At 33.0% G+C, this 12,545-nt stretch overlaps 2 protein-coding genes and 1 long non-coding RNA gene across 3 annotated transcripts; all 3 read right to left on the bottom strand.

The window, feature by feature from the left end:
• Positions 1–630: 630 nt before the first annotated feature.
• LOC119632012 lies at positions 631–3,024 on the bottom strand. Its single transcript, XR_005246734.1, has 3 exons — positions 2,860–3,024; positions 829–1,347; positions 631–765 (listed from the first exon to the last, which is right to left on the bottom strand). It is a non-coding gene; the product is annotated as an uncharacterized LOC119632012 (long non-coding RNA).
• A 5,085-nt stretch (positions 3,025–8,109) lies between these two features.
• Positions 8,110–9,216, bottom strand: LOC119644966. The gene has a single exon (XM_038044709.1). It carries the CDS (start codon positions 9,214–9,216, stop codon positions 8,110–8,112), a length of 1,107 nt encoding a protein of 368 aa, XP_037900637.1.
• A 1,395-nt stretch (positions 9,217–10,611) lies between these two features.
• On the bottom strand, positions 10,612–11,730 carry LOC119644965. Its single transcript, XM_038044708.1, has one exon. The coding sequence runs from the start codon at positions 11,728–11,730 to the stop codon at positions 10,612–10,614; it is 1,119 nt and encodes a 372-aa protein (XP_037900636.1).
• Positions 11,731–12,545: the final 815 nt, after the last annotated feature.

Genomic DNA, 12,545 nt, shown 5'->3' with positions numbered 1-12,545 from the left:
TCTGTGGGTCTTTTTTACACATCACAGCCAATTTTCGTTTGTTACTTGGCTGAATAACAGAAGAACTTGTCTTCTTCTTCTTCTTTAACCAAATAGTCACTAAAATAAATAAATAAATAATAATATTATATAACAAATCTAATCTCAATTTTACTAAGACCCAGCCAAAGAGCTCTGTGGGTCTTTTTTACACATCACAGCCAATTTTCGTTTGCTACTTTGCTGAATAACAGAAGAACTTGTCTTCTTCTTCTTCTTTAACCAAATAGTCACTAAAATAAATAAATAAATAATAATATTATATAACAAATCTAATCTCAACTTAACCAAGGCCCAGCCAAAGAGCTCTGTGGGTCTTTTTTACACCACACAGCCAATTTGCTGAATAACCGAAGAAGAAGATGAAGAAGAAGGAAATTGTTGTTGATGTAGGTATTTGTTGTGTTTTAGTAATGCTAAAGTTTTATTGAAACCGCAAGATCTTTCATCGAACACCAAATAGCGTAACATGGTATGTGAATGTAAATATTTCATGATGAGAATTTAACCTCATTGCCGCATAAACGTACAACGTAGCTAATATGAGAAAAGTAAATGATGGGTTCTTTTTTTTTTTTTTTTATACAATTGCCAGTGCTGCTAAATCACTTTTTTTCTGAATTTCTGTTCACTATGGATGAATCGTGCGGAAAATTAATTGAGTTGATTTCATAAGTTGGTATAACGGTATTGTACGAAATAGTACAAATACAAGTCATTTACATTCTGAAAGATGAAAGATTTTAGAGATGTAAATATCAATTCCATGACAGATATATGATTATATACCTAGCGTCGGCTAAATTGATTTCCTTCCTTATGGTTATCATGTACCTACTCATGATAACTCTTGGATTTGCCACTTCCAAGAGTGGCTCCCTACGCAATGCCATCAGAGTAGTGGTCATCGCTGCTGGTAAAAGCGTATTTATAGCATTTCTTTGCCAATAAAATGAAATGGTTATGATAGGAGTAAAGAGTCCTCTCGCATCTATGCATGACTTTTTATCAAGAATAATTTGTGCAATTGCATTAGGTCTTTAAGCATTAGCTTTTTGGTATGTCATACAATTGGTTTTGCCACGTCATGTAGCCGGCGAAAGATTGAGGTTGTGAAAAGAGGAAAATTAAGTTAACCCTTTAGGTACTATGATGATTTGTGACGTTTTACAATTTTTTTTAAATCTTTTCCAGAAATGTGGTCAACAATCCATCACGTATTACCTGCCTACATGAAATTGATTGGGTGAAGATAGCGTTGATTAAATTGTGTGTGTTGAGAGCGAGAATTTACAACAATGTTTTCAACTGAAATATAAAAAAAAGTTGTTTTTGTTGTATTGGTAAGAGAGAGATAAGAATTGATAGTAGATCTCTTTTAAACGATTATGCCAGCAATCAGTGGAAGTTTTAAATAAAATATTTTTAGAAAGATTTTGAAAGCAGTTTCAAAAGAGCACAAGGCAAAAAAAAAAGAAGAAGAAGAAGAAGAAGTAGAAAGCGAAGTGCTTTATAATTCCGCAATTTTAATGCTGCTCAAACGTTAGAGATATAGATACGTTTGGTTTTTGGCAACAAAAAAAAAAAATTCCCTTGGGTAATTACTGAGGAAGCGAATGCTGTTGGAAGCGCACAACAGGCTATGGAAGCGCATAAGCACAGGAAAACCGCACTTGCTTGCACAAGAGCGGGATTGTGTTTGGCTGTTTTATATTGCCAATGCGTCTACGTTACGTATATATTGTGTGTGTGTGGGTGGGTGTTTATGTATATCTACTTTACTGCTATCTGTCCGTCTCTCTGTCCGTCCGTCCGTCTGTCTGTCTGTCTGTCTGTCTGTCTGTCTGTATGCCCAAAAGTAATGAAAGAATGTGCTTATTTCCGGGTCTCATGTGTGTTTGCATTAGAACACTAATTGAATTAACAATTTCTAGGGATAATTGTGTGAATGTGTGAGTGAGTCCAAGTACTCATACGGATGAACATATATTTACATAAGTGTATCTAATGCACGTACGTATCGTATTCGGTGTGATGGGTATAATGATGTGTACGATAGTGTTGTGTTTATGATAATGTAACAAAGAAAGAAAGGTAGAGAGAGAGAGAAAGAGAGAGTGAGTGAATGAATAAAATGGAGAGTATTAGGGCGAGGGAGTGAGATAGTGAATGAGAAAAAGGAATTTACGCTAGTAGTAAACAAAATGTTCTACGGCATACTACAAGAGCACATATGTGTGCACAGACTTATGTGTATTATACTTTTGTTCATATAGATTTTTTTGCAAATACATACATATGTGGGCATACATGTTATACATGTATTGTTAAAGGGTGCAATAAACTTGTACTTATTATTATTATTGTTGTTGTTGTTGTTGCTGTTAGTTGCTGTTAGTTGCTGTTTTATTTTTATTACATAAAATGCTGCACCGTATAAGTTAGGCAGGCACTGTTAATGTCATACACAGCGTCAGCGTACACTCACATAATTACCGAATATAATGCACTTGTTAGCAAATCTGTATGTATGTGCACATTATGAACAGTAATTTCCGTGTTTGTTTCATTTAATTATAAGTTAAGAATTTGTTTGGTTTTTTTTTTTTTTTTTAAATACCATAATCGTTCAAATATAAAATTTGATTATTTTTATAACAGAACAGTGTTTACTGCGCGCTAACTTAAGTCGAGTTCTTTACTAGCTTAACTTTATTTATTTATAAGAAGGCATCCGAAGGAAAAATGAAATTGATTTCATCTACAGATTCACATTAGAAAGAAATTCTTCCAATTTTATTGTATATGATAGATACTCACAAGTGGTGATTAAGATTAAGATTTTTCTCTTCAATCTATTGCTTAATCCTTTTCAGTATGAAACCAGTTGCAAATGGAAATCGTTTCTGTTTCGAATTTTGTTAACATCCATAAAACGTCCATATTATTAAGCAAAAATATATAGATACGATATAGGGAAACAAGGGGAAGAAGAGAAAATATCCACCCACACATGTTTAGTATAATAAATATAATTTTTTTTCTTATTTATTTATTTATTTATTTTTCTTGTTTTCTTTTATTTTTATTTTTTGTTTTTTGTTTTTGTTTTTGTTCTTTTTCTTATAATCTCACTGATTGTTCTCATTTTTTGGTCTGTTGTTCTCATTTTGTTAACAATCACATCTGTACAAATGTACACAAATCGTGCGATAGCATTTCTATGATTATCCAAGAATCTGTTTTTACCGAATAAACACAAATACGTGAAAATAAGACCACAGAGAAGATGAAAAAAAAAAAAAAAAAAAAAAATGAAAGCAAATAAAAATAAATAATAATGATAATAAATAAATAAATAAATAAACGAGAGTGAGAGAGAAAGAGATAGCATATAATGATACCGGAGAAGAAAATCTGGTTCATAGCATTTAACCGATATTAAGGTATTCCATATAAACATTTACACAATATTTAGTTTCACAACTCGTACAGTGATTATAATGTTTGCTCATAAACGAAATGAACTGGCCTGGCCTGGCCTAGCTTGGCATAGTTTGGCCGACTTGGCAACTGAAAATATTACAAAATATTTTATGACTGAGTTTACTTGAAATATATTACGGTATGCGAGTGAATGAAGATGAATGATGTAAGCAATACACGGCTACATATATATATATATATATTCACATATACACATACATATAGGATAATGTATAGCTAACTAAGAAGTTAAACGAAGCAAATAAACATGACAATCATTTTAGTCAAAATATTTTTCATTATTGTATAGCAGTCGATGTCCGTCCGCGTAATTGCCATATCATGAATTGTATATATGTATAGGCATCATTTGCAAGCAGCGCGTGCTTTCTATTATTATAACTACAAACTCCTCTAATAGATTTCACTTAAATTTTCAGTTTTTGGTTTTGTTTCCTTTTTTTTTTTGTTTTTTTGTTATTCACTAAATGCCGATATATAAGTAGTAACCAGTATACCAGCCATACGATATTGTACCATATATACGATACTATTGTATGCCGCACCATTGTTCCTATTAAATATTTAGTTCGCATAAATTTTGTGCGCAATAATTCGTTTAATGCGATAAAGCATTTGTTAAGAGCGTCGAACGCAATTAATTATCGAAATGCAATAGAAACGATTTGTATGGGTATTCAAATCGTATGAGAACATGAAATATATTCCAACTTGAATTGTAGAAAATTAACATTTGAGCTAATTGAAAAATTCGCGGACCACCATCATAGGCAATACAGTGGTGAGTGATCAAAGTACGTCGACTTTTATAAAATGGAGATTATATTGAAAGTCGTGAAATATGATTGAGTTCTCTTTAGGAGGACAAAATATTTCAAAGCTACGAAAACTCTTATTGCAAAAGTCAATGGGTAAGAACGCGAGATTTAAATTCAATTCAATTCAGTGTAATCCTTCTACACAGCGATTAACTCGTACTAGACTACAATTGAAACAATTCTAGATGATGGCGAGAATGATCCGTTCATAATCGTATTGGGATACGGAAGGAAACATGGCTCACATTGATAAAAATATTCTCTGGAGTCAATTAAAAAGGCGGCAAATGATCAACGGATTTATATTCTCATCCATTACTTTCATGTCAGCGCAGGTGTCAAAGACTCAATCCTTGACAAACATATCGTTGTACTCTCTACCGTTTGCGATGCAACGCATATTGCGAGGACGTCCAGAAGACCACCCTCTATTATTTCAATCGATTGAGAATCATTTTCGGAATGAATGGAAATATACCTGTTCATCTAATATCTGTCCGTGCAATTCTTTGGATCAAGCTATAGTTCGCAATTTTTTATAATATTTTGGCGGAATTTGCTACAGTGACATGTTTTAGCTCAACGACTATAATGGGCTTCTTTTTTTTTTTTGACTGAGCTTTTCGATCCTCTCTTATATAACAGTTCCAACGAAAAGTACAGCTTAATATGCAAAACGATTATATTTTTGAATATTTTGTATTGAGAATTGGTTCATAAAAGAAATTTGACGAAGAAAATTCACTAATAAAAGATTAACTAAATTTGGATTGCATCGGTCTATTTTTTGCATCTTGCAGGGAAGCCTTCATAAGACAATAATATATATATCTTAATATTTAATGAAGAAAGTTGGCCTACAGTAGTATACTTTGAGATAAATAATAAAAGTACCAAAATTGAATCAAATCGCGACCTACTTGTTCGGATCTATCCCATAAAATATTCTCATGAAAAATAGCCTCCTTCTATAGCAAGACGATCTAATTCTTAATATTAGTTTGAGGAAAATAAAAATCCATTATATTTTTGTCTTGATGGCTGCAATGATCGATATTAGTAAAGTGTGTATCGATCAAACAACTTCAGATTTATGCTTCAGTTGTAACTTTCGGGGCGTTAAAAATAGAAGTCAACAAAGAAAAAATTTTGTAGATATTACCGCTTGTCTGTGATAAAGGCGAAAATGTAAATCAGGCGGGTGAAATTGTGAAAGGTGTTTATGGTTCCGGTCAGATACTTTTAATGTTAAGGATGCAATCCCGCACAGGTAATCCACTCATTGAAAATGTTAATAAAATCGTAGAAATGATCAAAGTTGATCGCCCGGACGTTAAAGATCGACTAGAAAACAGTTTGAAATAATTTTCAAATTCGACTCGAAAAAAAGTTTAGTGTTTGGATGGTACAGCCATTAACATAACAAATGAATGTCAGAAGGCCGCGAAGTCTTGGCCAAACGGAACGAAATCGACACATTTGCAAAAACGGATGGGGATGATGGGAATGAGAAACGATTATGGTCAAAGCGCGATGAAGCAGCTGAAACGGTGACCAAAGCACGACTAACAGTTCTGCTGTGCATTTGATGGGACTGTAAAGAAATCATTTGGAATAATATGGCCAAGCAATAGGGGCCTCGAGTGCTATCCGAGAGAACCAATGAGGTACCATGAAGGTACCATTAAAATTGCAACAAATTATAGAACAAAACGGTGCATGTTTGACCAAAATTGATCAGCGGAAACATGTTAAATGAAGTCTTGAGTGGCGGGTAAAAATAATGGATTTCATAATCGTCCGACCTAATGTTAATCCGTAAGAGAAAATCCGGCGTAGATCGTTTACATCATTTAGATCGCAAATTACCTCGTATAAGATCTAAATAAGGTAAACGAATTAGTGTAGGGTATTGAGTGTTCGTCCTTGCTTGAACGTAATAATTTTACTTGCTTTTATAGTTTTTTTTTTTTTTTTTTTTCGTTTTCGATGACGTATAGAAAAATTGTTTAGGTCATTGCTTGTTCGTTCATATCATTGTTATTACTTTTTTATTTTTTATATATTTATATATTTATTTTTTTTTTTAAATAGAATTAAATATTTGGAAAATTAATAAAATTAAAAGTATGTCGAGTTTGAGAAAAGAATTCACATTCAAAGATTTGACGAATATTGCTTGCGGTGCGTCAACTATTGGTCCGATCAATTTAACAGCACTACATATATTAGTGTTGTGTTTACTTCGCAAGCGACAACATGAGGCCGAAATTGTAAGCATTGAAGGTATTGCGGCAGTTTGTTTAAGGAAATTATTGAAGAAATGCAAAGGGCCTAAATTCACTTTTCAATATGTGGAGCCAAAATTTAAGCATAAATTTGATCTCCTTGAAAAGCTTGAGATACGTATGATATGCCTTCAAAGAAATTATGAAAGGCATCTTCAAGATGCGCGTAATTGCCAGAAATATGTCAAATATCCAAACAGTGAATGGTCAGCGTATAGCTTGCAAACCGAAGATCTAAGAGAATCGGATACCGATTTGGGTAAATTGCTTGAAAATCGTTTATTCATAAGCGTTCTACGCGAAAAATCAACTAACGTAGTACTTGAAAAACTTGCCTGCCTGGAGGTTAGGATTGAAAATTTGCGCGGAAAACTTGAAAAATTTCGAGCAGATTTAAGTGAAAAGGATGTTTTGAAAAAGATCGATGCGATTATACCAATGTGTAAAGAAATCAAAAAATTAGACGAGATAGCTAACGGAAATAGTGCACTATTAACGAGCAGCGCGCCAGAGATACAAGACATGTTGAATTGTAAAGTCGATCGGGTGATGTTGCCATCGTTAAGTAACTGGTTGAAGTCCGAATTTCCTAAAACTGAAAAAGTTCTTATGGATTTACTCAACATACCCGTTGAATGCGTTTCCGGCTCAATTTGGAATCAGATGAATAAAAATCTTTGCTTATCTTGCGGTAACAACTTCACATCAACAAATAACAATGTATTGCACTTTAGGGATTGGAATGCAATATGTTCTTGTCAGCCGTTTACCAAATATAGTAATCTGCTCGAGAAAATTAAGAAATTCCGCATTAGAACTTTTCGATTGGCTCGTCAGTCAAGGACGCATTCCTTGCATATGTTGCCCGTTAATTTAAGGAAGACGCATTCGATAATTTCACTTTCAAAGTACAATAAAGCACGGGATCGAACTCGGTCGTTCGAAACGAGAGACTTGTCTTCCTATTTGAACCAAAGTGCGATATTTAAACCGCTTGTTTCAATTCGAGTAGACGAGAGTAGACGAGACGTCAGACCATTTTTACGAGCTCATTCAGTCGTCAGTTTAAACACGGCTTCATTTGAATAAATCGGATAATTGAATGTACAATTAATTGATATGAAACTCTTGTTGTTTTTTTTTTTTTTTTTTTTTACTATGCCTATGTGTCGTATGGCAATTAACTGAATGATTAGACAGAAAATATAGTCGAAAAGGCGGATGGAGATCGAGCAGGGGGCAAGTATACCTCAAATGAGACGATGCTAACAAGTCTGTTATTAATCGGAATATTTTCCCATTTTGCTCTTTAAAGGACATCATCCGATTTCCTAATCTATGTTTAGTATCGGAATCAATTATATATAGAAAAGAAAATTAAAATAAAACACTTTAGTTCGATCGTATGTTTTTTTCTTTTGTAATATTTTTTTTTTTTTTTTCCCCCGTTTTTATTCCTATAGCGTTATATTCGTAATGAGAGAGGTGCTATCATTTGTAACGAAACTGACAATAGAATCGTGTTTATCGTCTAGATCGAAACTTATTGAACCTGAATAGATTAAATGTTCCGGTTTCTTTTCATAATCCTCAAAATGTTGAGGTGTTCGCACCTTAAAAGTCCTCGGGCAAATTTTTCCTTTCTCGTAATCACACTCGACTTTCATTTTCTTGCGATCTGAAATTTTTTTCCAATCAATATTTTGATTACCGCACGACAAACATTTATCGCCGCTTATCTTTAATGGTTTTAATGGCTTGCAAGTTATTGGGCCTTGTTTTATTTCTTTTAAAATTTCACGAGTAAATTGCGAGCGCTTTTTTATGTAATTCACTAAACAAGGCGAATGTATACGATCCAATTTTCCGTATAGCATTTCGTTTAATTCACGAACAGCATCTAAAAATATTAAATTATTTTCGTTGACCTGTGTCTTCATAATGTGGATATTGGTTATTAGCGGCCCAACTAAGTTCAAATTTTCATGTGTTTCATAAGCTTTTTCATTGAAACGTCTAATACGTTTTTGCACTTCTTCGACACGGTTTTCTAAACGCGTCATATTTTTGAATACTGGAAGTAGCATATTTCGACGTAGATGCCGATTGAAATAACCATTTTGAACCAACATGCAATCTTCACTTTCTACAACGCCCGGAATGCGGCATAAATCCTCATATTCGCTAGTGTAATGGCCCCATTCCAGGCTCGAAAATAAATGATCCATACTTTTGCCATTCTGTCGTATCAATTCGAAATGCTTTTCCAATTTCTCCTGCACTTCCAACGCACGTTCCTCCAGATCAATCAAACTTGCCGGGCTATCGCAATTAATTTGCATCGCAGGTTTAAACTTCATTGGCGGATCGCGACATTCCCATATCATTTTTGATAAGCATTCCGCCCCTATTCCACCTATGGTGACTATTTCGTTGCGACAATTTAGCTTTTCCAAAAGGAAAAGAAAAATCGCATGTAATATAACTAGATTTTCTTTGTTTAACGTGGGCGCACCTAAAGCAATGCGCAGCAATTCACCCACCGTATACTCCTTACTTTCCATTGCCAAAAAACAAAAAAAAATAAACGAAAACGTATAGTTGAAAAGGCGATTCGAAGATCACTCAGTACATATGTAAATGAGATAAAAAAATAGAAATTTTTATCAAAATCTGACAAAGTAAAAGATGAAAATCGAATCGACTTGATAGACCAGTTGTTTATAGCTTTAAAAATATCTTTTTCACAAATAAAATTACGACGCATTCATCTTGAAGTGAATGCTATTTCAAAGTAAACTATGATAATTAAATGACTGGAGCAGAGAGAAATTTTATCGACAACAATAATTATTTACAATAAATACAAGGAAAATAAAAACAATGAATTTTATGGTCAGAGAAGGCCGTGATCATAAAATTCCTTATAGTACTTTGCTTAAAACAAATTTTCCTCACACAAAAAAATTTTCCAAAACAACTCTCTATGTAAAGTCAAAAAGTCAAAATTCATTTTCTTAATCTATTGTTCAACTTGAAATGGACTTTGTTTTCATTCATATAAGGATTTGCTATTGCATAAGAACGATTACATGGAGAGAGGGAGGGAGCTTATAAAATTTGTCCATTTCGTTCAAAGTTTTCACTTTCAAGTTATTGCGTTCGCGTATAAAGACTTTTTCTAAATATTATATGGAGACCGACTGCGATCGACTGAACATCGGCCCACTTAATACAATTTTCAAAAATAAAAAAAAAAAAAAAAGTGAACTAAAATGAGTTAAAATATAATATAAAATTGTGACAGGTAGACTGAGTACAAGAATGGATGGACAGACAAGCAAAATAATCCTGTATTGTTCAGTTTAATAAAAGCAAAAAAGAGTCTATCCTATGTCCCTCTGGATGGTACATACTCCCGCATAAGATCAAAATACCATATAATGTATTCAGAGCAGGACTTACATAGCCGCATTGAAATTTTCACAACTTTTGTACCCATTTGGGTACACTGATAGTAAAATATTTGTATTGAAATAAAATTCTTTCGCCAAGTGACTACTCATACTGGCGGCCACGAATTGTTTAATATTTACGCGTGTTTAATATTTTGAGAACCTCTTCGAATGAACTGCGCGATCGATCAGAATTCCAGATTTCCATTTATTATCTAATAAAAGGAATCGTAAATTTTTACCACTGAATGCCTTAAAAGCAATATCTTTGCAATACCACAGACTAGCGTTCAAATGTTCCTTATTCCTTAATCCTCCTGCATTTAAAGTCGATCATCTTTAAAAAAAATATTATTTCCTCTTCTCTTCTTACTTGACAAGGAAGGACGAAGGCATATGACCTGACTGGCTGGTCTTGAAAAAAAAAATTCGTTTTTTTTATTTTTTTTTTATTAAATTTATTTGATGAAAGGAGTAGATAAGATACATGCATATAAGCAAAGCTTAGCGTGTAAATAAGCTGGTTAAAGAGGTCATTACAGTTTTAATAGATTCATTGAAAAGGGATAGATCACTGGGTTCATCTACTATGGATTTTTGGCGTTCTTTTACTGCTGATTCTCGGGCTACAGCAATCTTTTTCTCAAGGGGCGACTTATAATCTAGCCAATCAAAGCATTTGATTTCGCTGCATTCCCTGTGACGTCGTTTCGGCGATTTTAACTCGATACGTGCATTCGGATTAATGTTAAAACTACACGACAAACATTGGTCAGGTGTAACCTGAATCAGGGTCGTTTTCGGGCAAAGCATTTTATTTTTCCTCAATTGCTTAATATTTTTCTCAGCTCGTTTAAAATTCTTCTTCAAACAGTTGGTTATCGTTGGTAGAAAGATGCGATCCGTTTTAGCGATCAGCATATCATCCACTTCTTCGATGGCATTGATATACGTAACTATATTGGAATCGAATGCTTTATGTAACGCGGCAATTTCATAGGTTATCGAATCGACCATTTGTAAACGATTCATATTTTCTTCGGTATTACTGACAAAGTCAGCGAGCGCTTGATTCAGTTTATCGATAATTTTCTCAAATTCATCGAATTTCTCTAATACCGGAACCAATATGTTATGACGTAATTTAAAAATAAAATATCCATTATTAAGGAATTTGCAAAACTCTCTGGCATCTAAGCCCGGGCATGTGCATAAATCTTCGTTTTGCGACGAGTACTTATCCCACATTCTAATATCGAATAATTTATCCTTAACTCGACTACATTCACATAATTTCGACAAATGCTCGGCATATTTTTCTTCCAGATTCATTAAATGTTTATCCAAAGTGTCGATTTTTTTGGAACGTTTGGCCCCCTTGATATTGCAGCTATATGCATCCGCTTTGGTCAACTTTAACGGCTCTTCGCAATGCGGCAATAATTCTTTTAAACAGTTAGCCTCGACGCCCTCAACGATGATTGTCTCACATTCACAATCCATTCGATTTAGCAAATACCGTAACAAAGCATGCAACAAATGTAAATTTTCTTTATTCAATTGTGGCGAACCCAGCGCTATACGCAATAATTCGGCCATTGTATAATCGTCATTGGTCTCCATATTTAAGCACCGATATCGATGATGATTTTGCCAATTGCAAACGATCGAAATACGTTCAAATATATATATATATATATATATATATATATAAAATCGATGGAATTCTTTAATAACAGCAGACTTATTGATTGTTATGTAACAAAAAAAAAAAAATAAAAATTTTGTTTTTGCAAAAAATAAAAAAAAAATTATTTTTATAAATCACGTCTCGACCTGTTCAATAATTGTAATGAAATGAAATGCACAAAAAAAAAAAAAACAGAAGAAAATATGTACCTTTTGACATATGAAATATGCAAATAAAAAAAAAAAAATATATATATATATATATATATAAATAAGTAAATAAATAAAACTCATCAACAGCAACAACAACAAAAATGAATAAAAAAAGAACAAGAAAAGATGAAATTGAAAGTCTTTCAAAAGTGATAAGAAATACGTAGTCAATCAAAAAACCACAAATCAAAAATACTGAAATCGATTCAGCTAATGATTCTTATATTGATAATGATAAAGCGAAAAAAAGAAAAAATAACAAAAAAAAAAAAAAAAAAAAAAATAGTCATGTTAAGTAAACAGTAAACATTGTTCTATTGCTACGGCAGATGCATAAGATTGATAGGTTGACATCAAAACGAAAGAATCAAAACTTACTTGAAGTTAGACATTATTAATCACAGCTGATACACTCATAATGTATATACATACATACATACATATATATGCATGTAACGTATGCATGCTTCAGACTTGGTAAGTGAGAGAAGCGATGGACTGATTATTTATGGCGTTAATTAGTTTTAATTTTCGAG

The sequence above is a fragment of the Glossina fuscipes genome, unplaced genomic scaffold, assembly GCF_014805625.2.
Source record: "Glossina fuscipes isolate IAEA_lab_2018 unplaced genomic scaffold, Yale_Gfus_2 1, whole genome shotgun sequence".
NCBI lineage: Eukaryota > Metazoa > Arthropoda > Insecta > Diptera > Glossinidae > Glossina > Glossina fuscipes.
This window is presented reverse-complemented; position numbering and strand designations above follow the sequence as displayed.

Coding starts and splice junctions, on each gene's coding strand:
- LOC119644966 (XM_038044709.1), bottom strand. CDS start 9,216: ATGGAAAGTAAGGAGTATACGGTGGGTGAATTGCTGCGCATTGCTTTA.
- LOC119644965 (XM_038044708.1), bottom strand. CDS start 11,730: ATGGAGACCAATGACGATTATACAATGGCCGAATTATTGCGTATAGCG.